Source organism: Taeniopygia guttata, chromosome 9, assembly GCF_048771995.1.
Source record: "Taeniopygia guttata chromosome 9, bTaeGut7.mat, whole genome shotgun sequence".
Lineage (NCBI taxonomy): Eukaryota > Metazoa > Chordata > Aves > Passeriformes > Estrildidae > Taeniopygia > Taeniopygia guttata.
The window spans coordinates 17133218-17158712 of record NC_133034.1 but is presented as its reverse complement, the minus strand read 5'-3'; the positions used below and the strand labels follow the sequence as shown (position 1 = coordinate 17158712).

Here is a 25495-nt window from a genome sequence, read left to right as displayed (position 1 = left end):
TGGTGCCAGAACTGCTGTTTCTATGAGATACATATTGCTTGCCGCTTGTGGAGAACAGCAAGAACAGAAACAGGGGTCTCCCAGCACTGAGCAACTGTGTGCTGTTGGTGTCACTACCCCTGACCCAGTGGGGACACTTTGGCATTGCTGTCACAGTGGTTCCACAGGGAGCTGAAACCCACCAGACTCCCTGAGACCCCCACAACTGTGCCTTGCTGCTTCTACCCAAAGAAAGCTATGGAACAGCTGCTAAAGGTAAACAGCTTGATATCAAACCATTAATTTGATTCCACTAGTGTAATATAAATCATTTTATCATCCAGAAATTGAAGAGAGAACACAGGAAGCTACTGAAACAAGCATCATTACAAAAACGTCCCCAGATAACAACCCTGAAAACATCCAGGAAGGGAAGGGACAGGAAGAATCACTCCTAATCCTAAGTAGCAAGTAGGACACGCTTATTTACTACAGAAAAGATGTCCTGTCATTTCAGAAGGGGCTGTGGAGACAAGGACTTCAGCCTGACTGAATGGGAGTGTGGCAAGAGGCAGATTAATCTGCTCCATGAAACTGCCTCAACACTCCTCTTCATGCAGCTGATGCTTCAAGCCTGCACAGGACACTGACAGCCAAGTTTTCCAGCTTCCCTACATGCACAGTGCCAGTGGTATCTGATGAGCTACAAAGTGTTTCTTCACATTCAACTGAAAATGAGACAGCCACAGACAAAGCCTACACACTTCTTTCCAACAATGTTAAACCTGAACCTGTTCATTTATAAAGCTTAGAAGTCAACTTTAAACTTGAACATTTGATTCTGGTAAGCTAAAATCAGTATAATTTCAAGCATCTTTTCATTGCATGATGAAGGAACACTATTCCTCCATTATTTGGAATATCCAGATAAAGTAAGAGTGTGAACCTTTTGTTTTAACTCAAGATGCTTGTTTGTTTGAGTGTTATACACCCCACTCTGACACAAATCCATTTCTTGGAGGGATTAGCTGGACTCTTGCACCAAAGGCAAGACAAAATCCTCCACATCTGCCAATCTGAAGCCCCCAAGAGCAAACCAGAGGAGCCAGTTTGGGTGTATCAGGCTTGGCTCAGGCCAGCACTGAGCTGGTGAGCCCTGGCACATGTGGGGCACTCCCTAACCACAGTCAGAGGGTCACAAGCTGCTGTTCCACACCAGCCTCTCGCCATAAGCTCCAAGGTAGTGAGCAGCTATGCTAGCTTCTGTGTTTCCATTAACTTGCTCATTTTTGGAGATGTCCTACAATAACAGCCAGATTTTGATTGTGAGCTTCTGAAAACAAACCTTGCAAATGAATTTATGGTAAATGGGAGGCACAGTCATCAGACAAACAAAGGAAAAGCTGTCCTTACCTTCTGCACCAGATAGACACTGGTGGCCCTTTCGCTTGCTACTTTATCCAGTGCTGTGTCTTCCAGTACGAAGTAGCTCACATCTGCGATGTGGACTCCCACTTCCAAGTTCCCTGCAATTGCACAAGAAGTCAGTAGGCTGTGAGCAGAAATGAACTGCTGACATATTTAACTCTGATTCCTCTCCCCCTTCCCCAGTGCTACCACAACCTCTTTGCTTTACACTAAAATCTCACAACTCATACTTCTTTCCACTTCTTCCACCTGGGATGAAAATGGTGGTCTCTCAGAACGCTCTCAAATTCACCACCACCGTGGCTATAACATACCAGTGAATGTACACAGAAGTGAATCCTCAAATACAGAGGTGGAAATGTGAAAACCCTTCAAAATCATGTGGATAAATCTTTACGGTTAGGAACTTGTAATAGTGAGCCCAGTCCTCACGCCTTTGCTGCCACACAACAGCATGAAAGAAAGATGGAACCCCACCTCACAAGCACACAGGCACGGCAGGATCCCATTTCCCTGGTATGGAGCAGTCAGTCACACACACTTTTGGGTTATCAGAACTGCACCAACCTGTCTGAGCCCAGTTTGCTGCTGGGGACATGGGAAGTCTTCAATTACTTTGGATCAGGCCATGCAGAAGTGCAGCTTTCCACTAGAAGAATATTTCCACCCTTACCCTGCCTTTCCTTCAGATTTGGCCTTTGATCCTTTAATTTGAGTCCAGTTTAAAAGCATCTTAAGTCAAAAGTTAGTCTGGAGTTGAGTACTACTGAGGTTTATCATGAGGTTTTGGCAGTAATTCGGATTTGGAAGTAGTGATCATCCTCAGCTTTGGAAGTAATTAGTACCTGAGTCCAAGAAATTCGGGTTTGCTAATCCTCAAAGCAGCCTATTGACCTTTGTTTTCTCTGGAAGGACTAGGCTGGATTTGAGGTGCTTATTTGTAGAATAGTTCTAAGTGCAGCGGGTTCCTAATTATAACACTTGGTTCTTTAGAGGAATTCACTAACCCCTTGGTATCTATAAATATTTTTTCTTTCCTTAATTTTTTTAAAGAGACAAAGTAATAAGATCCCATGCTGGTGACAATCCTGTTTATTTATACACCTTGCAAAGAACATTATCAAAGCCCTTCTCTCGAGTGTCACGTTTTTGAAGGATAAATGGTTCATAGTTGTTGTCATTAAGCAGTACATGTGCCTGTGTGCCCTTCTGATGGATACCAGAACAGGATTTCAGCAGAGCAGGAGTGGAAACAGATGAAGAGGAAGCATGAGAAGGTTCAGCCTCCTATTAGTGGGAGACACCCAGCCCACTGTGGCCCAGCTGGGAGCTCAGGGAAATGAGTACCAGCCCACCCTGCAGAGCTGCTTGACTTCATAACGATTTAACCTCATTAAGCCATGTTTGCACAGCACTGTGAGTACGCATAGCATAATCTTGCTTTTTGAGCAGCCTTTGTGCACTCGACAGAGCATAGATCTAAAGGCAGCAGAAACACACATGGAAGGCAGGAGGGATGGGGTTTAGATGTGCCCACATAACCTCCAGCCACTAAATATGATGGCAGCAGGGAGAGACGGCAATAATCCCATCGCACACCAAGGGACAAATTCCACCACTTGTCAGGAAGCTGGGAGCAAAGCCTGCAGATTAAATGGTTCACCTCAGAAAGCTGCCTACAGCTGTGTTGTGATATTATCACATGCCTTGAAAGCTGCTCTACATGGATTAGGCATCCAAGCCTGAAACTACTTAGACAGTAAGTCTTAGACCAACAGTTCAACCAACAGGTTTAATATTACACACACTCGAAGCCAACACACTCAGAATGTACAAAAATATTGAATACTTTGAAGTCAATATTGTAACGTGTTGACCCTGCAGGCAAATATTGACTAAAGGAAAAGGAGAGGGGGTCATTACATCATGCCTTTAATCGCACTTTAATTCAATATGTGCACTGCTACATACATGAACTTTTTGTCCTTGATAGAAAATCGACAAACCAAGAAAGACCTCATTGCATGAGATAATGAAAAATGGAGTCAGCCAACGAAAACACACTGAACAGAGTTAAATTTCATTCAGGTTTCCCACCAGAGCTTCTAAAAGCCGGGGTCAGTGTGAGCCCCTTGCTTTTGAACTTTTAATGGAAATTCTATCTAAATATTTTCTTACATACATTGACATAATGCAAACTGGCAGCTCTTGGGTTTGTCTTGCTCATGTATGAATCACCCTATCTCCCTCACCCCCAAAATATTCAGACCAAGAGAACTTGAAGATACAGCACAGTGATTAACCAATCTGATTTCTCTCAAATCATTGCTTTTGAATGTGCCAGACAAAATACCAGCACAGAAATACCTTCCTGCTGCTCTCTCCCTGGTTTATTTGCTAATTAAAGTGAAAGAGCATTGTGGATAGAGAAATACTATTCACTAGAATTCTGTTCCAGGTCCACAAACTGTTATTCTAGTCTCATTAATTTTTATGACAAAGTCACAAAAGGAACATTTCACATTGTAAGTCTCATGTTATTTCCCAAGGAAAGAAAAAATAAAAAGAGAAAAATGGCCTGAAAGGGAAAGACAATTTAACCAGGAGTCATGAATTTAAAAAGTCTTGTCAAAGAGATCAGAGGAAAGGGGTAGAGGGTGGATACCACATGGACCACACACCATAGGCTACTACACATGGTCTACTTGACCTCCATTTTGTTGAAAAAATATACTTTTCCAGCAAAGAAAGGCTTCAAACCTTGCCATGTAGCTGTCCATTGTGGCAGATTTTTTATATCCTAAATTTCTTGAAGAAAAAAGTACTTCTACAAACTACAAATTTTTTTTCATCCCAAATTCTCTAACAGGGAACTTAAAACTGCATAACAACCCCTTATGCTAGGCATACACTACCAGTATAAGGTTAGGGTTTTTTTAAATGAATTTACATTAAAATGTACAGAAGATTAAGCCAGGCACTTCATATGCAGCTATTAAAGCAATAGCTGCAGGGAGCATCTATTGCAATGAAAAATGCTGAAGGCACTTGGATGGCTTCTTTCACTCAGGATCTCTGGGACTCTTTCATTTAAAATCATTTCATCTGAAAGTGGATGCAAAACTGTCGTGCCGTTCAAACTCTACCACTGCAAAGCTGCTCTTGGGAGATGTTTAGCAACAGGGAATGCAGTTTAGAATCAAGCAAGGCGAGTTTTATTAACCAGCTGAACCCTATCAGCTCCTCTGCAGCTACAGAGATGCGGTGACAGAGATGGAGACAGGAGCATTGTCTGAAATTACACCACAGCACTGCAAAACCCAGTGAAGAGCCCCTTTGCAATGAGGAGCTCTCCCAAGATCTGAAGCAGAAAGAGAAAGGGCTGGGCACTCAGCCACCCAAACCCTCCCTGGGCCAATGCTCTGTGCCAGCAGGACAGGGCTTGTCACCTTACTGCAAACAACACAGCTGTGATGCCACAAGCAGAGAGGACAATTTCCCTTTCATTTATCATCACATGCCTGTGAGAATGGCAGAACAGAATGGACCTGTGTCTCACCAACTCTCTGGAAGCCTGGATCCCCTCTTGGAGCTCACCAAGTGACAGAGCCATGAAAGGCAGAGCTCCCCCAGCACAATGGGTGCATAGTTGTTCAGCTCCTCGAGCTGAGGATCTGGCTTGTTTGAACCCACCCCAAAATCTCCTGTGCATCAGTATGACGCTAAAATCAAAGGAGAGCAGTGGCACCTTGCAGAAGAACAAAGAACAGGCTGTTTCTTTTTTTTTTTTTTTCCTGATGATCTCATTCTCTATGACACAACAGTTCAGAGAACTTACTTCCTTCTTTATTGAAAAAAATATAAACAAAAAAAGGATTAGTAAGAAGGAGCTGGAAGAGAAGGAAAAGGCATTTTCAGTCTGTAAATGCCTCATAAGAACTGTCAACCCAGCAGGTCACATCAAGCACTTGTCCCTGGAATTAGAAAGTTGAGCTGAATGCATTTGAACAGCATGTGAGGGAATACATTGGAAGCAAATCCCTCTTCCCTGTCTACAGCAACCCTACTCAGTCATAGCACAAATCCAAAGATGAAGCAATTTCACTTCACACCCTAGCATATGTGAATTTTAGGGCCATATAACTGAAAAAGGCAGCTCTTCAAGGATAAAACAACAGAAAGTATTTCTCTACCACGCACACACACTCTTATTTATTTCCATTTCACCTTCAAGCATCATCATTCTCAGAAGGGAAGTCAAACATGAGCAAACATGTTAAGTCAACTTAAAATCAAATACCAGGGTTTTTGTATTAACCCCTGTTTCCCACACTGTCTTCACCCTTCAGTGAGATACAGAAGAGTTCAAAGCAAACTGCAAAGTGTTTGCTCTACCCAGTAAACAGCCAACTACCCACCTGCTGCCAGCAGGTCAGGGCAGTCCCAAGATGACCCTGGTTAGACCAAACTCTTGCAGCAAATAATTACAACTCTTTCCCATTCCACAGCCCTGGGGGTAGCATGCTGTTGCTCTGATCTGCTAAGCAATATTTAGCACCTTGCAAAAGTATGAAAAACTTGCATAAAGAGAGAGAAATGAAGCCTTTAACCTACATGCATATTTTGGTGCTATTGGCAGCGCTACAGAAAATCAGGAGTCTTCATCAAGGGGGAGCACAGTGTCTGCCACAGAGGGTCACAGTTACAGAGGGGACAGTCAGAGGGGCTGCAGACCATAAAGGGGTGGACATAAACCCAGTGTAAGTTGCACTGAAGCAGAAATTGGCACCAAGACTTGGGAAAGCTCCTGGAAACAGGTAGGGGCCATCACAGACCTTTAAATGAATTACATGACCCAAATATTTCTGCTTCTCTTTGGCATGTGTATGAACATATACAGCTCAAGGGTTATAGAAGTGACCATCTTGGGATAGAGAGAGAAGAAAAGAGAGAGAAGGGAGAAAGACTGATTAGGAGAGAAGAGCAAGTGGGAAAGCGAAGAAAGTGCAAGATGGAGAAGTGGAGGAAAAGAGTTTAATAAAATATAAAAGTGGAACCATGGAAAGAGCAAGTTTTTTGTCTGCTCTAGAGTCTGAAGGCAAATGTGGGTAATTTTAATTCTCAACCAGACTGTATTTTACTTATTTTTAAATAACAAGGAAAGTGCTTAAATTTTACTGGTGTGCCCTAGGGCCATTTTGCTTTTTGAAGACACAGTGCAACTGAGCATAAATCCATTAACTTGTTTACCAATAAACTAAATTTTTTAAATTATCACATGATGGCCCTTTAGCCAACTGAAATGCAACTAATTGCACCCTTTTTTGGGCAAGTAATAGCTGTTTCCTTCTCTAAAGGTCTCTTCCTTGACATAACCTCACAAGAAGACTCTGGCAAAAGGATCAGCTCTTGTATCTTGAGAGCAGGACAAGTCCCCAGGGCACAGAGCAGCAACTTTCCCATCCTAATATTTCCATCCAGCTAGTAAATGTTGCAACAACTTCAAAAATGAAAAAGTGTCTGCCCAAACAAACAACAAACACCTCTATAGGGTAACAATCAAAAAAATGCTGCATGCTATCAAACCCCTCTGCCACTGGTTTGCAGGAAAAATGTCCCACAGAAACAACCCACTTCACCTACCAGTAACAGAGAGACCATCAGGAACAGCCTGGCCAAGGTTCCAGGAAATTTCAAGTTTTCTTTGAACTATGCTTAGTCACCTTTTGGAGGTCTGTAGCACCTGGAGAGGTGGCCAAGGTCAGACCCTTAACATTCACATGACAAACTGTGGGAGGTGACACATGCACTGTGTCAGCATCAGGCTGCAGAGGTGCTGGCTGGGTCTGGGCTTTTGCCTTGCCCCTTAAATCATAATTAAAACCTTTAATCTTCAGAACCAAGATCAGCCCCAGTTACTCCAAACTGAGAAACAGCATGAGATTACAAGATAAGGGAGGAAAAAAACCCAAAAACATCTCTATTAGTTAACTCTCCCCATACTGAAAGTCTAGGCACGTCCTCAACTTCCACAAGCATCCGAGAAACTACTGACAGGAATGGTGACATTGCAAAGTGATGCTTTTAGCAGTTCTAAGAGAATCAAAAGGAGAATCAAAGATATCCAGAGTTTTTCACAAAAATAAACTGTAACAGGGTATTTGTTACTTTCTTCTTTTCTTCTTTAAGTTTAAAAGGTCAATGTTGGACATCAATGAGTCTAAAATCCAGAATAACATGATTCTTAAAGTACTCTTCTACTCTGACCTTTGGGCATTTTGTCCCTTGCATCAACTGAACATTACAGAGACAACTACAATTGTACAAACCAATTTGTGACAGGCTCTAGCTGAGGTCCAAAACAAAACTCATCTGTTCATTAAGAGCAGCAAAGGACAAGCGAAGATGAAAAGCAGAAATACTTTCTGGAGTTCTCCATGAGCCATCAGCAATCCTTAAAATAGTTTCAGAATTATGAGGAGAATATATCTATTACTAAATTAAATTCTGAAAGCAGGTCTTTCATGTGAATTGCATAAATTTTTTGTCTGCAACAGCTAATAAATTCAGCAATATCCTAAAACCACTTTAGATAATTTTAAAGTCACCTTTTATACCTCAAAACAAAGCCAGAACACCTTCATAGGGTGGCATTCCATGCGCTGTGCACTACAGAGCCCTGAGTTTTGCACACAAACCAGCACAAGCCCCTGAAGGAAAGTTGACACCCCAGCATCTGAAGGGGATGCTCAGAGGTGGCTCTTGGTCAGCATGAGGCTCTCTCAGGAGAGCAGGAAGGTCGATCCTCCCACGGGAACACAGGGCAGATCTTTGTGCTGGTGGTGTTCTCCCTGCTCCCAAACTCCCACGAGCTGGAGATAACTATGCTGGCACCAAGCAGGTCTCCAGACCTCACAGATGATATCACATCACTGAGACACAACGAGCTTCCTGTCCTGAGCAAACCCACATCAGCTCTTCATCATTGTGTGACAGAAGATGCTGTCACCCAGAAAACACCTACTACCTACACTGTCCTGAAAACCACCTTAAAACCTGATGCAAGAACTCTGGAGAAGAATGAAAGAGCCCTTCTGTGCAAGCACTACTGCTGCACCATTAAGTTGGATGCTCACATTAGAAAGGAATTCTCCTGCGGGAAAAACACTAAATACTCAGGACAGAATTAACACAGCATGTACAAGATAAAACATTTAGTTGCAGACTGAAGGACACAGGCAATGATATCCAACAGCATAAGCACACTGAATAAGGATTTTTTTTCACACTGCTGAGCAAGATACAAGCAGAAAAATACAGATACAAGCGGGGCACAAGTATTGCAACAGTAAAAATCAGGAAAGAGCACAGAACAATTGGGGACAGACAGTATCATGACAGAAAACAAAGGGAATGTGACATTCCTTTGATATATCAAAGGTGTACATTGGAAGACTGAGACCAGACACAGTGGTTCCAGCAATGCCTGTGTCCCACCTTCTGCCCATGCAGTTTTGTCCCCATTCCTGTGCTGGTACCTGCTTCCACTGCAGAGGTTCACAGCAGAGCTGGTTTCCTCTATGCCTGCATGAGTGCTTAGCAGATCTTGTGAGGTGCCAAATCAGAAAATTCCACTGGGAGCTATTGTAAACTGTATTGATTTCTTTGCAAGACTTAAGTAATGAGCAACTTAAGAGAAGCTTCAAACCCCAAACTCATCAGATTTATCCACAGAATGTCATTACTAATTATATGGTCACATCTGGGAGAATCTCTAGGTGAGATTAGACCCAGCATGAACCTTTGTCATGCAGACTCAAATTCAACAGTTGGTGGATGGACCTTCTACCCTTCATCAAGAGAAGATGTCAAGCAGGACACAGAGGCAATGGCTCTGCTTCTGTGACTCGGATTCCTGGCTCAGAAAGCAATCTCTGCTGCTGGGGAAGAGCTACCAAGGCAGACTGCCCTGAGCTCTCTCAGCAGCCTCTTAGCAGTGAGGTTTGCAGCCAATATGGTGAAGGTACAAGGACAATTTCTGGTATTCACGTCATCAATTGTTTGTATTCCAAGACCGATTCAAGAGGCTCTATCAGGAAATCAGCAGTCTTTGAATTTAAAGAGATGGGAAGTGACACCCAGCAGCTTTTGAGATGTATTTTTGGGTGTAGGATATCATCCTGTTCCTGAAATGAAGGTTTAGAGTGGGGAGGGACAAGCCTCTCTACTGCTAGGTCAGTCCCTTTTGTGCTATCTCTACTGTACTCAGTAATCCAAGGCTGAGTGAGCATTCCAGGCATTCAAAGAGACCTTGGGATGTAGTGCTAGGCCAAACACATACAATGTACTTCCACAGAACAGCCTTGACATTTCAACTCCTTTGGAAATAGAAGGAAGACAATGAGACTTCAATTTTAGCCATCCAACTGTTTTGTTTATTTTTGGAAAGACTTCCAAAACATTTTCATCTGCACTTGGTTTCACTCTTTCTGTGTATCTAGCATAATAGTCGACTGTCAAAAAATACTGTAATGAATTACAGTGTAAGATGTTTTTCCTGTTCATCTGGGTTCTAAAACCCTGCACTGCAATACATAACAAGTTAAAACAATAACCCAGTGATTCTGAGGGATCCTGCCATTTGATAAAGTTGATAATAAGACAATATACAGCAGTAACTCCTTTGCTGCCTACATGTAACAGAACATGTGACTGAAGACAACCACTGGGAACATACTGCCAGCTATTTGTACCCTTCTAAAGTTTATCTGCCCCACATATCTTCTGACTTTTATTTGCTACATTCACTGGAAACTCGTGCTCTCTCTAGGTCTGTTCCCCTATAATTTGTGGTTCTTCTCCAAAGGCTCTCCCGGTCCTTGGGGTTCTTTTTCATGAATGGAAATCCTAGGCAAAATGCTTTTAGATTTGTTTGCACAAGAATTTCTGGATCTTCTTTCCATTATCTGTCTACTTAAAGGTATTTTTTTTTTTCTTCTTCAATACACAATAAGACACTCTCTTTTTTACAGTTTGTATCCACAAATACCAGTGAGATCCACACAAAATCCCGCACCTCTAAATCTTTGGGGAATTGTCCCAGGTCCTGAATTCATGAACTCAAATGATCCAGAAGGTGACTTTACCCAGAGCACCTCTCTTCCCTGCAGAAGAGTGAACTCACTTTTATGAGTAATTCTACTGGTATGTGCACATCTGTTTGCATGTTCTGCAGCCACAGTCTTTGTTACCTTAGTCCTTCTCACACAATATATAATTTATTTTGTTTTAATCCCATGTCTCTTTTCCACACAGCTTTCTTTGCATACCATAAAAAAACCAAAACAACTTCTGGGATAAGGATGAAATATTTATAAAATATTTATATATGGATTACTAATCACAAACCCAGCTCCAATTTTGCTTAATCAAGCTTTTAATTAACCTTCTCATAAGCAGCTTTCAAATATATGCAAAAAAAACCCATTTTAACAAATGTTAAAATTTATGTTCTAGCAATCAATGCTCTAACTAAATCCAAACTTCCTTAATCACCCCGGTACATTAACACCCAGTTTAATGCACTTGTCTGGGGATTTGGCTCAGTCTATTTCTCTTTCAGCCACCAACAGTTTGGAGCAACCTGCCCTATTCCCAGGGGAACTGAGGGGAGCCCCACATCATCAAGCTGTCCCACCAATTTCAAGAGAAACGTTTGGTGGAGAAAAGCTGACTCAGTTAAGCCCTCTGATTCCATTCATCCCTGCCCTTGGAAATTGGAAGTGATGTGTGCTTCTGCACACAACCCCATGTTACCTCAAAAGGAGAGACAAATGCACTGCACACGCTGCAGCTCCCAGCATTGCACAGGAGCCTCCTGTGGGGCACAGCAGGGATCTGGATTTGGCAGAGATCTGAGAGCATTCTGCATATATCAATGAACCTGCAACCACAAGCCCTCAACAGGAAGAAAGAATATGTACCTCTTTCTAATCACTGCAATATGTCTTTTTCACTCTCCTAGTGACACAACAAAACATCCCCAGATTAACCAGCAGGTAACAGGAGAGACAAACTAATTATGTCTGATACTAAAGTAAAATTTGACCAAATGTTACACGCAATCCCACTCCTGGTAGATCTTATTTTACCCACATTTGACTCCTGCAGTAAATCTAAGCAAATTGCAGTTTATGATCATTTGACATTTGAATCATATGTCAATGTGTTTCTGTCTTTTTCTCTGCAGGTCTGGTGTCTGTTAAGCTTAAATAGCTTACGAAGAAGGAAGCATAGTAATTTCATAAATTATTTTCAATAAAGAAGTCCATACTCATTTCAAAAGTAACTTTTGATCAAACACTAGTTTGTTCTTCAGTGTTTATCTTAAGCAAAGATTTAAAAACTTACAAAAATATTTACTCAGTTTACAAAATCTCCTGATACTCTGTCCTGCAGGGACCAAAGGGATTTGCTGAAGGGTCCTGTAGCACATTTTGCCAGGGCAAATTTCATCCTGCAGTCCTTAAGTGGCCAGGGAGACAAAGCTGAATAGAAGAAGGACTATTTACACCTTAAAAATCAAATACAAGTGCACAGACCTTTGCAAAATTAAAACATCCTAAGTGTTTGTAAACTCCACCAGGAAAGAATGCAGGTCAAAGGAGAGGAAGACCAGGTGGTCTCCTGAAATGGTAGAGGACATCTTGGGGCTACCAGAGGTCTACAGGTGCTTTTCAAGTGCAAGATTCTGGAGCTCACACACCAGGACATGTCTACTAAGCTGTCCAGGTCTAAGAAAAGCAGCCCCAGAGCCTGGAGGCCTACAGTGGACAAGGGAGAATTTTATCAGCATTTGGCAAAACATTAGTTGGCTTTATCAAAATGTGTGAAATAGGCTTCTTGAACAGAGATCTAAGTCTCCGTCTCTGCAGATCTGTTCCCAAAAACTACAGCTCGCAAAGAACTTTGTGCGAAGCAGAAAGGTCATGCTGCACTCTTCCCAGATTTGGGTCACAAAGTTATCTTCTTTGCTTATACCCCATTATGACACTTACAGAAATATAATGTGTTTGATGTTTTCATCCCATTTCCTTTAGGTACATCTGACTAAAATTCACCAACAGACTGAATGGATTTAAGGGAAACAGAAAAAACAGGGGGCTGCACACTGCAGAAGCCTCATTTGTTTAGGTCATGGGGCAAACACTGAGAAGAGTTGATGATTGCATCTATTTATGGCTTCACTCCAAAATGCAGAGAACCAGTGTCACTAAGGACATGGAAACCAGGGCAAACAGTCTGTAGAATATATTTCTATTCTGCAGTGCAACAATTCCTCCTAAAAAAGATGTAAATTACTTGAACTTAAATTATTTTGTAAAAGACTGTAAGAATACAGGAATGAAAGAAAAACACAAGTGAGAACCATGTTAGTTATTAAATACAAATAAAAGATGTACAGAAGCTCTGTCAGTACAGCCCAAAGCACTGCTTTGAGATCAGCAGCAAAAGACAACCCCTCAGAAATACTTCCCCATAATTTCTGCTGCATCTTTTCCCATCATGGCCTGACCTTTCCCTAGAAGGAGTTGTGTGCCTTGAAATGTGCCAAATTCCATTTCTACTCCTACCAGTAAGCAGCCTTCAAACATTACTGCATCAGTAGTGTGCATTACCAGAAATACAAGCACCACAGGCAGAGAATGCCCAGAAGAGGTTTGGAAAGTGTGAGAAACATGCCTGGCATCACTGGGACACACAGGTCACCTGCCATGCTGAGATCAGAATAAATCTTTAAACCTCTGCACCCTGGGTGAAAACATTCAGGCTTGAAATTAGTACAGCTGTTTTCTGCAACATCCACACGACCTGAGAATGGTTCTGCTGTGCCTTCCTGGCTGCAGCACTTTGCTAGAAGACGTGCAGAAAAGATCACAAAAGAGCATTGACTGAAATGAACTTGTTTAAAACCTCAAGCTGCCCTGAAAGCTCTACAAAGGCTGTAGAAACTAGGTGCAGGCCAGAGCCATCTTTTACTCCAAGGTTATGCTGAATCATCTAAATGGAGTACAGTTTGTTCATATTTCTGCAGCTGTTACATAAATAACCCTATTTTCCTTCTTTATTGGAGCTGATCTCTTTTAAAATATACACTCACAAATGTGAACAGCAAGCTCACCTCCCCACTGCTATCATTAAACAATAACGAGGAGCACGGCCGTTAATCAGAAACAGACTCCAATATAAAATCCTCTCAAAACCAGACTGGCCCACTTAAAACATATATCCCTGGAAAAGTTTCCAACTGCTGCAATATCCTACTGCGAGCTCCATGAAAAATACAGCTCTTCCCACAGCCATCCCATGCTTCCTTTGCTAGTGACACTCTGCTACTGGGTAGTTCAAATCTATCAAAATGACAGATTTGTGAATTACTTCAGCAAAAAACAAATCCTTTCCATCTTTTACTGAGGATGTAGCACGGGTGAATCCTCCATCCATTGACCAGATCTGATAAGAGGAGGCTGGAAACTCCACAAAGGTGCAAAGGCAGTAGCTCATCTCTGTGCTTGTTGCCTAAGATTCTTCAAAGCAAAGAAACTGTCACAATCTTGAATAAATTAGCAATGAGTGCTCAAAGACAATTTAATTCTCAAAAATCTCCTGAAATGCCCTGATTTAGCTGCCTGATAGAGGACGTGTGGACAATGAATGTGTTTTTTTGTATAAATTCAGTGTGCTATACACCAACAGAGAATTATGAATTAGGTTCTGCATTCTCTGTTGATTTTTGGAGATCTCCTGACATCATGAGGATGCCAAGATATGTGGTTTGCTTGGGATTTTTTGGTGAGGTTTTTTAAAGTGTTTTACATATGGGCAAAAGGGATGGAAAAAATAATAATTTCTTGTAACCACGTTTACATTTGGAATAAAAGCTGTGTTAACTCTTAACACAACTTTGCCCTCATGAGAGATTCAGCCTTGCCAGACCTGGACACGCTCTTAACTTCTAAAACAACTCTTTGTCATAATAATTGCAGCCATCATAGCAACTTTTAGAGCCAAAAATTCACAGGGTACCTCCAAAACATGTCAAAAGGCACTACAAGCACAAGATTGAGGTTTCCATAGGGGCTCTCCTAAACAGCCACAGCTTTGCGAGCAAGTGAACACAAAGAAGTGACCCCAAAGGACTCCCAGCACTGTGTTTGGACCTGTCTAAGTCTGGAAATTCCTGAAAAAAAATTAATTCAAAGTACAGATACATTAGAAAATGTCACATATGCTGATGGACTTATTACTCCAGCCACATTTCATGGGCTTATAACAATAGTACCCTACGTAGTGCCACAGGGGCCAGTAGACCACGGACTGAAAATCACTGAGCAAGATGCTCAATTCACACCAGGACAAAAAAGTAACAAGTCCAGAGAGATTCAATTTGCATGCAAGAAAATGTCCCAGGAATTGTGATAGGAGATAGATGTGGGTGTCTTCTGCCAGCTGCAGGTCTGTGAGCTGAAGTCCCCTGTGCCAGAAACTGAAGAGAAGCATGTCCCCAGCTAGACAGAGCTCAGTCCCAGCCAGGAACAGGTTGATGGAATGAACTATTTCAAAATTCCCCATCAGGATGCAAATTAAGGATTTGGCCACATCCCTCATCACTACATATATCCACAAACCTCAAGTGTGAGTGACAGGGCTGCCATGGCTTTGCAGGCTTTTTGGCAGAAAGAATCCCGAAGAATTCTTGTTCACACTGATACTTTCTTTGAACACTTTCTCCAAATGGCTTATGGGAAAGAGAACAATGCAGAAGTAAGCACCACAAACCAGCTCACTGAGTGGTTCCTGCAGCATCTAAAACCCACATAGATGTCTACAGTAAATGGTCAGAAACCAGTTTCAACACTTTAGATCTGAGGACCTGTGGGATCACAACGCTGTCATAAACCTCCAGAGATTCAGATGACAAAGTGGAAAGAGGGAGAACAGAGCTCAGCTTAGGGTCTCTCAAGAAGACTCTTTCAATTTTCTATGAAACAGAATGGTATTTTTTCCTTAATCTTGCCTTAAAACTGCTATTGCAGAGTACAATTAATTTTATTGGCATCAAATTGTCTTTCACCTCTGCTTTTTTTATCTGTTTTATAGCACTGTTATAGTAATCTGTACTTGGGTCTAAATGACATCACAATTCATTGGCCACATGGCACAGTATGAAATCAACTTTTAAAAATGGAAATTATGTCTTGGATGTCATCATATTGTGATGATAAGCAAGAGCAAGAAAAACTAAACCCACACCAAAAAAAAAAAAACCAACCCAACCTTTATCTTCATTTTTAGGGGTGGATAGGCTAATATAATCATGGAATATTTCTAACCAAGCCTGTTACTGGATCTTATCAAGCTAAATGAGCTGAGCTTGGATGGCAAAGTAAGCTTACAAGAGAAAAGTTCCTTTGGTCATAATCATCAAGATTTGGCTTCTGGAGCTTTACTTTCTGTTCTGTTGGCTTACGGCATAGTAAAAGTACAAATAAGGCAGGAGAGAAAGCTCAAAAGGCAATGAGAAGAAAAACACAACTTATAAGGCACACTGTGCTCATCTGACAATTCCCAGCATCCCATAAACACCAAAAAATAATTCAGCCAGTGACCTGAGACTGGATTCCTTTACCCATGGACTGTGTACACAAGGTCAAAGTGCCACTCGACTTTAGCCTGCAGTAGTGGTGTATTAGCTATTCAGCTGTAACTCCCATAATGACAGGAGACAGCTGAGATCTGCTCAAATCAAATTACAGCTCTGATTATGCAAAACACTGTGGCTCTGAATTTTCTAAAACCAAGTCTGAGTGCAGTTTGAAGACGTCTGCTCCAAGATTTCTAAAAACAAGCAATTAAAACAACAGGAGAAGAACTAGTTTATTACTCTACTTATATTTAGCAAAGAATACTTCAGGACAAATTATAGATACAAGTGTGTCAACAGCTGAATACAAACACTAGAATATTTTGTAAAATATATCTCATACCGTCAGGGAGTTGTTTACAGGACAAAGCATCATCAAGATCTCTGGCAGTTGATGGGTCGATGGTGAAAATGCATTCTTTCCTATCCAAAGAAAAAAAGAAAATAAAAATTTATCTCCCAGTCATGAAGAAGGTATCAAAACACAGAGCCCATCAGAGACATCCAGACAGCAACAACCATGTTTTCAGAAGACTCTGCTGAAACATCTTCCAATCTAATCTGAATTCTAAATCTAATCTATTTTTTAAAAAACAGTTTAGACAAGTGAATCTTCTTGGCTATTTTTTCATTTTTCTTTTTGGTTTAACTGCTTGGTCTTAGTACTTTCATTTCATTACAGATATTCCCTCACAAAAACTAAACAATTTAGCCCATCAAGCTCACTCCAAAGAAACAAGCAAGAAAATGTCTAGATGCCTTGCAGCTAGAGTAAAAATAGATTGTTCCTAATTGCTAGGATAAATGGAACACAAATAACCCTCATGCCCATGCCAAAGAGTAGATGTCACACCATCTGAGACTCCATAAGCACAGCTAGCACAGAGCAGAGGCACTGGAATACATACAAACTGAGCTGAATGTGACAAAACTGAGTGAGAGTTTTGGTCCCAGTAAAGACACCCAGAAGATGCAGGACTTTACAAAACCTACACTGCCAATTACGGACCAAAGGGAAAAGCAGGTTCAGTAGGAAAAAATGTGGAAGTTATAGGAAGGGCAAGCTCCAAATCAGCTCATTAGATCTTACAAAATCAACTTGGTGCTCAGGAAAAGCTGAACATCCTTTTGCATGTGCTGTACCAGGTGGCACCTGGAATTTGCAGCCCTGCCTTGGAAGGCTCACATATGTGTGCCCTGTAGCAGTGGGTGGCAGGAACACACCAAGTAGGATCACAGATATGGTCTATGGCCATGCAGATGGGACAAATAAAGCATCTGACTCAGGAACCATCACATTTAATAGAGCAGAGCCTGGCACCAGTGAGACACAAAACCTAAAACATTCAGCAAATAAAACTTCCTAAACTCCTGCTTCAGGGGCCTCCCTTCATTCCAGACTGTCCTACAGCAACTTCTTTCCCAGACCTCTGGACTGCAGCAGAGTTCTCCAAAGCACTGTGAGGAATGTGAGACCAGAGCTGAAGAGCAATGAGGTCAGTACAGGAATGGGTTTGCTGGCTCATTTTGCTTTTATCTTAACTTTTAGAGTAAGTTCAGCCCCTCCCTAGTTAAAAGATCCACGAGCACAATGGTATAGGCTTAGGCTGCCATGGAAGAGATCAGACCACTGCTTTTCTTCTTTTCTTTTTGCCACAGAAAGACTCGTATCATGATGGCAACTCCCTTCTAGAGATGTGTAATGCAAACACACACTATTTTTCTTACAGCATAACCACTGGTATTACTGCTGGGGTAGGAGAGATGGGAGGAGAAAATTACAGCAAATTTTTAGAGGAACAAGTGTACATGAGATGAGAAAGTATTTTTGTATGGGTGCTATCTCGGTGAAAGCAGTGTCCCCAGCTTTGCAGACCCACCACTTCCATGCTGAAATGTTCTGGGTGGGATTTGCTGGTGTCAGACAGCTGGCAGCATCTATCTATGTAATTCCACCAGGCACACTAAACAGAGATGTTCAAAGACATAAAAATCAGTAAAGCACTTCACTGCCTTCTGAGACTTTGAAAATCTTTTGGAATATGCTGGCTTTCACATTGGATAGCAAAGCTGCCTTAATCCCCAGATGCACATTAGTTTCTGATTCTTTGCATGCATCTAAACAAATTAAGAGACTGTGACACTGAAAGATATAAAATCTTTTAACTACACCAGGACTTTGATCTGTTGGTGCCAGCACTAAAAATCCACCAATTTTTAAAGGTTTGCAAACAACCTTGATTCCATAAATGTGTACTCCTTACAATTCCACATAAGGATGGAATTTCAGGATACCACCACAAGGCACGATGTAACTCTCTTTAGGGAGCTGTGCATATGCAGACAGACACACCTATACTACAAACAGTATGGGGACACACACATGTGCCAGCCTGCATGTATTTATACCAGGTCCCATTAATGCACAGGGTATAAAGTGCCCTCCCCAGCCACATCCAGTAAATCTTTTAAGTAATTTCATTTAAAAGAGTCAACTGAATGGACACAAATGGCTGGCTTCATCTAGCAAGCAAGTAAGAAAAAAAGTTAAGACCTGCTTCAAAGAGAATGTAGGTTCCTGTGTCAGGGGAACAGAGAGCTTATCCCAGATGTTCAGGGCCTGCTACCATAAGTATCTGCAACCCATTGTGAACTGTAGCTTCAGGCAGTCAAAAACTTAGCAGACTGGTTTCAACAAAGTGCATATTTGCAGCCTGTCCTAAACAGAAGCGAGCAGAAAAACAGGGGTGCCAAATATTTTACCACATTTATACAATGGTAGCAATGGGCTGTTTTGCTGAGATGTATTTGGCCAGTCAAGTCTACTGCAGAGGCCGATGGTGGTCCCAGCTCAGAGAGTCCAAACCTGTAAGTCTGGTGGGGCAGCCCCAGCCTCCCTTTGTGCTCATCTGCCCTTGGGGACATGCTGGCTGGCTCTGAGATGTCTCTCAGCACAGGAATGGCAATCACAGGCACAGCTCACAGCTGTCTGAGACCCATGAACTCACTGAAGTGAGGTCCAAATTCTGATCTAGCATTTCTCACCAGCTTGGATATGTTTAACCACCATGTTTAACAGGCTCAGATCTGTTTATCCTTTTGAGCTATTCAAAGGACTTGGACCTGTAGCTTGTCACAGGCCGTTTATTCTGGGCACAGACTGTAAGGTGAGGTAAGAAAGTCACTGAGCAAGTAAAACAAGGCATGATACTCCTTGGCATAAGGACACTGCAGAAGTGCTGCAGAGCCAATGGCCAGGTAGTCAATGGGACAAGAGAAGCCAACCCCAAAGCAGAGCTCCAAGTCCACATCAGTAAGATAATCCTGGCACACAGGCCTACACCTAGATGAAATTTTCTGAGTGAATTTGGCTCACCAGTAACAACATTATTAAGTGTGATTAATTATATTTCTGGTTTTCAGTTTTTATTACTGAAGAAGTTTCAGATGACCACAGGAACAAGGGCTGGCATGTGGGATTCATGGAATGATGGGACTGCAGCTCTGAGCCTGAGGGGAGCACCCTGCACACATACTCCTTCATGTTCTCAGTTATCTCCTCCTGCTCTTCCTCCAGGCCCAGTGGTATCACTTTTATCTCCAGGATGCTGCAGAGAGCTGTCTCTCACCCTGCAGAATCAGGGAGTGCAGTGGAAGCAAGGGTAGGAAAGGCTGGGTGTGGGCAGTATAGCCTGCCTGCTGCTCTGCAATTGTTCCCTCCCTTGGCACCTACACAAGCTACCCCTGTACACACCTCCAGGAGGACCCTGGAGGCAGCTGAAAAAAACACCTGGATGAAGGAACAACACTGCTCTCAGCTCTGTGGAAAGTATGCCCTGTGAAGGGAAGGGGCTGACCAAATTCCTGCCCTGACCATACTGTCTGGCTGTGCAATACCTCAAAGGCTGATCAAAGAGAGATCAGGCCACACTTTGACTGTAACTAGTAACAAGCACAGCCTGCAGAGAGTTATTTCATTAAACCACAAGGGAAAGAATCTTTCATGCACCTGCTGAGGAAGATGTTACTTAAATCCACAGCTACAGGCACACACATTTGCACTGATTGACTACAGGCATATACAAACTGGCAGGGTCTCCAGCCTCTGGAGGGCCACCAAGGTGACCTTGTGGGTTAAGAAGTTTGGTCATCCCCCTCTCTCCCTTCTTTCAGGGCCTCAAAAGAAGCATCTCTCATTGTCATCACACCTAATAAAAATCTGGTTTATTCATTGTCAAAACATACTTGTAAAAGTAATGAGATGATCTAAGTCCACTTGTTCCAACATACACACAACTTGGTTAAAAGAAAATTGTTTAAGAGATAGAGACACAGAGTTAAGAGATTTTCTGGTCCTCATGCTGGAAAGGACTGGAGATACATATGTGCTTTAAGAAACCCTCAGCACTGGTCAAAAAAAAAAAAAAAAACCCCAAACATTTCAGTGTGGAAACTTCCACTTTTTACAGGACCATCTTCAAGAGAAACAGATGTCTAATGCAGGTTTGCAGAGATGAACTTGCTCTGGCACGGAGTTGCTGCCAATGGAAGAACTCCTTTCCACCCTTCTCCTTGTTTCAGAGGTTTCAAGCACAGAGCAAGGCAATGCCTGTAAGACTTTGGGAGGATGAGGGGAATTACTCACAACTGACCACGGTGGACCTGCAAGCAAGAGTCAGGAAAGCAGGAGCCACCCAGACTGCCCAGACCCTGCCAGCCCCAGCAGCACTGGCCAAGCCACCTTTAGCCCCACGGCAGTGACAAGGGCCCTGCTAAAGCTGGCTATGTCTGGCATCTTGTAAATCAACCACCTGGGGGAAAAAAAATTACAGAATACAGCACTTAGTTTATTGAACAGTAATGACAGTGTCAACCTATACAGGCTGGTATATCAATCCTAATTTAAAGAAAGCTAATTAAATGCAGTGCTCTTTGCACAGCTTCAGGAAGACTAATTAAAGCAGACAAGCATGTCTGCAGAGCAGTTAGTCTTTTTACCTTTAAAAGGACCTAAAATAAATGGCTAGTGCAGCAGTAGAGGTAAAATAAGTAGTTTGTTGGTGAGACGGAATTACCATCATGGTAATTAAAATGTTCACAGATCACAGGACTGCAACAGCAGTTTGTTTTACTTTGTGCAAATACATACATCTTTGTATACATCTGTGCTAAGGTATCCACAGGAATCAGCAGAGAAAACACTGCACAGTTGGTGCCTCAAAGATTGGTACAATATATTCATTTTTGCCAGTTAAACTGTTCAGAATTAAACATATCACTTAGTTTGACCATAAAATACGAACACCTACGACATCAGGAGATAACAAATTCCAGTGGTCAGGGCTCACTCTTTGATCAAGAGAGAGGCTATCAGGATAAAGCACTGCAATGGTAAGCCATGGGCTCAGGCTGTACTAGAGGCAAAGTTTCTGGCACGACCACCCAGTTGGGCAAAGCTTGGGTGTTAAGAATGCAATTTTCTTGCTGCTGGGAGAAAAGTGCCAGTTTTGTACACAGTAGACAAAGCAGCACCTACAGATCCTCCTGTATAACTGAATGACCTTCCCAAGCAGCAGCACATAGATGAGTCAACTCACCAGTGAAGACATGGAGCCCAGATTTTCACCACTAATAAATGCCAACAATGTGAAATACCAGTCCAGAGAACTGCATGTACCTAGCTCTCTAGGAGACCTGTTACCACCTTCCTGGTAAAAAAGGGCTTCCTAATATCCAGTGTAAACTTCCCCTGGTGCAGCTCTGAACCATTCCCACATGTCCTGTCACCAGGGAGAAGAGATCAGCACCTCCCTCTCCACTCCTCTGTATTAGGAAGCTGATTAGCTAGAATTAAGGCACCTGAACTTAATTACCTTATTTATCTCCCACCATTCTGACTCCTCTCCCATGGGCAACTTTCAGTCCAAAGCAGTCTCCTGTGATGTTCACTAGACATTTACAAAGACCAACACATCCAAAACAACTACAAAAGAGAACAAAGAACACACCAGAATCCTGAAGGTGGCTGAAACCTGCTGTCTGTGAATTCTAGCATTCAACCAGCTCACTGGCTACACACTGACACCCTGCCCCTCCCCAGGCTCAGCTGGCCCACAGTCCCTCCAGCTATCCAAAGGTACTTAAAGCATCAAGCTGAATCTTTTGCAGAAGCTTCAGACCATTTCCAAAGTCCAGGTGCTTCAGCTGGAGGTGAGACAGGAATGACCATTGTTTATTAAAGTTTCGGTAGGGCAAGTCTTCTTTAAACTTGAGTATGTCAGTACTAAGACACTTGCAGTATCAGTGACTGCATGTCTAGACACTTGCAGTGCATTTACATTCTTCTAGGGAATCCTTAGATTGTCCTGTTCTCTCCACTTTGTGAATACATACAATAGCCTGGTGGGAGTGAAAGCTCAGCCTCCTGGTTTACCCTTATTAACTCCAGCTCAAAGCTGGCATTTTAAAATTAAGCATATCAAAGGCACTTTCAGAATCTTAAAGCTCTTCAGGTCATTTCTAAGACCCTGCTGAGCACCATCTTGCAAAAGCTAAGCAGACACCATTGCTCAAAGCTGGAAGCAGTTGTTTTAATTTGAGAACAGGCATCCTAGAGCTGTCAACTCACTCCAGTGAATGCTACTAACATTTTTTCACACAACAATTCCCTTGTTATGGCAACCACAGAAATCAATCTCGTTCTTCAATCACAAGAAAACCCACAGTGTCGGCGCAGGTTTGTTACAAAGTGCCAATAAGCAAAGGATTAATCTGCCAATATTCATCACTCAAATAGGGATGAAGCACCCTTTCTCCAAGAGAATTTTCAGACCAATCACTGCCTGAGCATTTGAGACTTCAGCATCTCACTCCTAAAGACATTTATTACTTGTAGCGTCTACCACATTTGTCACACTTGATGCTGGCAGATTTTAGTTAAAACCCAAGAGTGGTTGCTTCCAAGACAGCCTCTTAAAAGGAATATATTTTAAAAATATGCCTGCAAGAGAAGTACCCTGACAAATCTCTGATGGCACTCTGAATGCCCTGTAACAGACTGACAAAGATACTTGACACATCACAAAACTCTTCTGGCATGATGCAAAAATTTAAAAATTAACTATAATTATAAAATAATTGGAAGCAAAAACTAATCCTTCCAAACACCGAGCATTATAAACCCCCTAAAAATCCATCAGAGCACAAAATGCATTGAAAGCCCAACTTCAAACCAGCACTACTCTTTTTTATTTCTCTGTGTTTATGTTTCAGCTAATGTCCTGTCCTGGTTCAGAAAACAGACCTCAGTCCAAGAGAGCAGCTGACAATGACTCCTGGTGTATTACACATCTACAACAATAAACTTTTACATTTTCATCAAGAACTGCTCACTGGATTGCTGAACTAGAATCAATTATTCCTTCTATTCATCCTTCTGTATGAAGTAAGAGGGAAGACAGAAAAAAAAAGCACTGCAGTCTTATACCTATATAGCTTGAAAAGCCAAAATATATTTATAAACGCGATCAGAGTCTCTGGGAGGCCAAGTACCAGCAGTATTTCCTACAAGTCATGCGGTAATTGTGCCACAAATATAATGAGTTCTCTGCACCACCACTATCCCACGCAAGAATGCAAAGTGTAATTGAAAATGCATTTGCATTATATAAACTATTTTAATCACAGATGCATAGGGCGAGAAATGGAAGAGACATTAGGTCATCCAGCCCCCACAGGTCAGAGCCAGGCTGCTCATGACAATATATTTACATGGACTTTCTCCTGTATGGCATCAAGCATCTTTAGTGATGGAGTTTACAGCCCTTTCTTTAGCAGTCTACACTAGTTTATTTGGGGTTGGACAGAAAAGGCTTCCTCTTTGTTTTACCTTACTTGTCCTTATAACACCCCTTTCTGCCCTCCAACCATCGTAAATGATTCTCATTTTTTCATTTAGGTCCACATATTTTTAACTATCAACTACTATATCTTTCACAAACTTCTAGTTTCAGTGTTGGCAGATACACATTGAACAGTTAATCCTTCCTTGTAAATCAATCTCTTATCTCCCAGAATATTTTTGCTAGTCTTTTCCAGACTGTCCCACTTCTAAACCATGCTGTGGTATCTCTAAGAGAGCTCTGCCTTATACACTTGCATTTGGGCCATTTATATTACAATTTATGTGTTGGTTGGTTTTTTTATCGAGTGATCGGAGAATAACCTGGTAATAAAGATACAATCACCCAAAAAGTGAGACAGATGGACAGGTTAAAGCATGTTTCAGATCACTCCATCTGAGTGGAACCACAAGGAAAATACTGTTGCTTGTAATGACCAGCCTGTCCTTGTGATCAGCTCTGAAATACCACAGGGATACACAACCTCACCAGCTGGAGTAGTTCTGGCTTTCTTCAGCTACAGCACCAGAGACAGATACCTGGGCTGACACCAACACTTGGACACTTCATCTCTTGTCCACTCTGTGCTATCTGACCTATAGTGAGAGCAGGACACTAGCAAAGCACTGTGATATCAAGAGGCAGTATTTGGCACACTTGAACTGCACCACACCATGAGAGGCTATGGCACTTTCCTCTGCTCATCAAAACCTCACCTTGTGATCCAGTGGAATCCAGTAAGAACCAGAGACACTTATTTAAGATTTTATCCTCATCTCCTGTTACTTCCTCCACTTCTCTCCATAAAATAAGTTCCAGGCAAGAACAAGACTGTATGTATAACAATCTAAGTGCAAAAGTTATTACTGTTTTCCCCAACTAAACAGATTTCTAACAAAGTAAGGTCAGGTGTGATGGCCTTCAAGATCAGAAAGCAAAAATCCTATCCAGCCACACACCACCTATTCTGCTTGAAGCTGCACTTCCAGTGATCACATGCACCTTCCTATAAGGAAAAAGGTGAAGTTGCCCTGTGTCTCTGTACACCAGGCACTGGTAACAGCATCTAAGAGCATAGAACCTGCATCCTTTTGTTCACAACAGGGCCACCATAATTGCCGTAGCTATACTGTAGTAGAAACTATTATGAAAACAGAGAGGAGGACCAAAAGAAGCCAACCAGAAGCAAGGAGCTGAATCACATCACTGGCAACAGCACCTCGAGCATATTTACTCCAGAGTTTTACTTACTCAGCTAATGGCAGAGAAAGGAGCTAACTAGAGCTGTCCTCATCAGTCCAAGAATGGCACAGTCCCCCAGACTGCCTGGAGAGCAGAAGTAGCCAGAGCAGGTACAGCCACCATCAGCAGGTTATGGAATCAATCCTATTACAGAGGAACTGGATCTGATATGCTTAGACACCACTGAGTAATCCTTTGTGTGTCACCTATGTATCTAATCCAATGTATCTCTCTATGGAGA

At 42.1% G+C, this 25495-nt stretch overlaps 1 protein-coding gene across 3 annotated transcripts in view; it reads right to left on the bottom strand.

Moving 5' to 3' along the window:
- DIS3L2 (DIS3 like 3'-5' exoribonuclease 2) overlaps positions 1–25495 on the bottom strand; it is a 180386-nt gene that overhangs the window by 71041 nt on the left and 83850 nt on the right. For all 3 annotated transcript variants that reach the window (XM_030279947.4, XM_072933683.1, XM_030279949.4), the window contains 2 exons: positions 16455–16534; positions 1393–1505 (listed from right to left, as the gene is read on the bottom strand). In XM_030279947.4, the coding sequence (XP_030135807.4) occupies positions 1393–1505; positions 16455–16534 (193 nt within the window). The remainder of the gene's footprint in view (positions 1–1392; positions 1506–16454; positions 16535–25495) is intronic.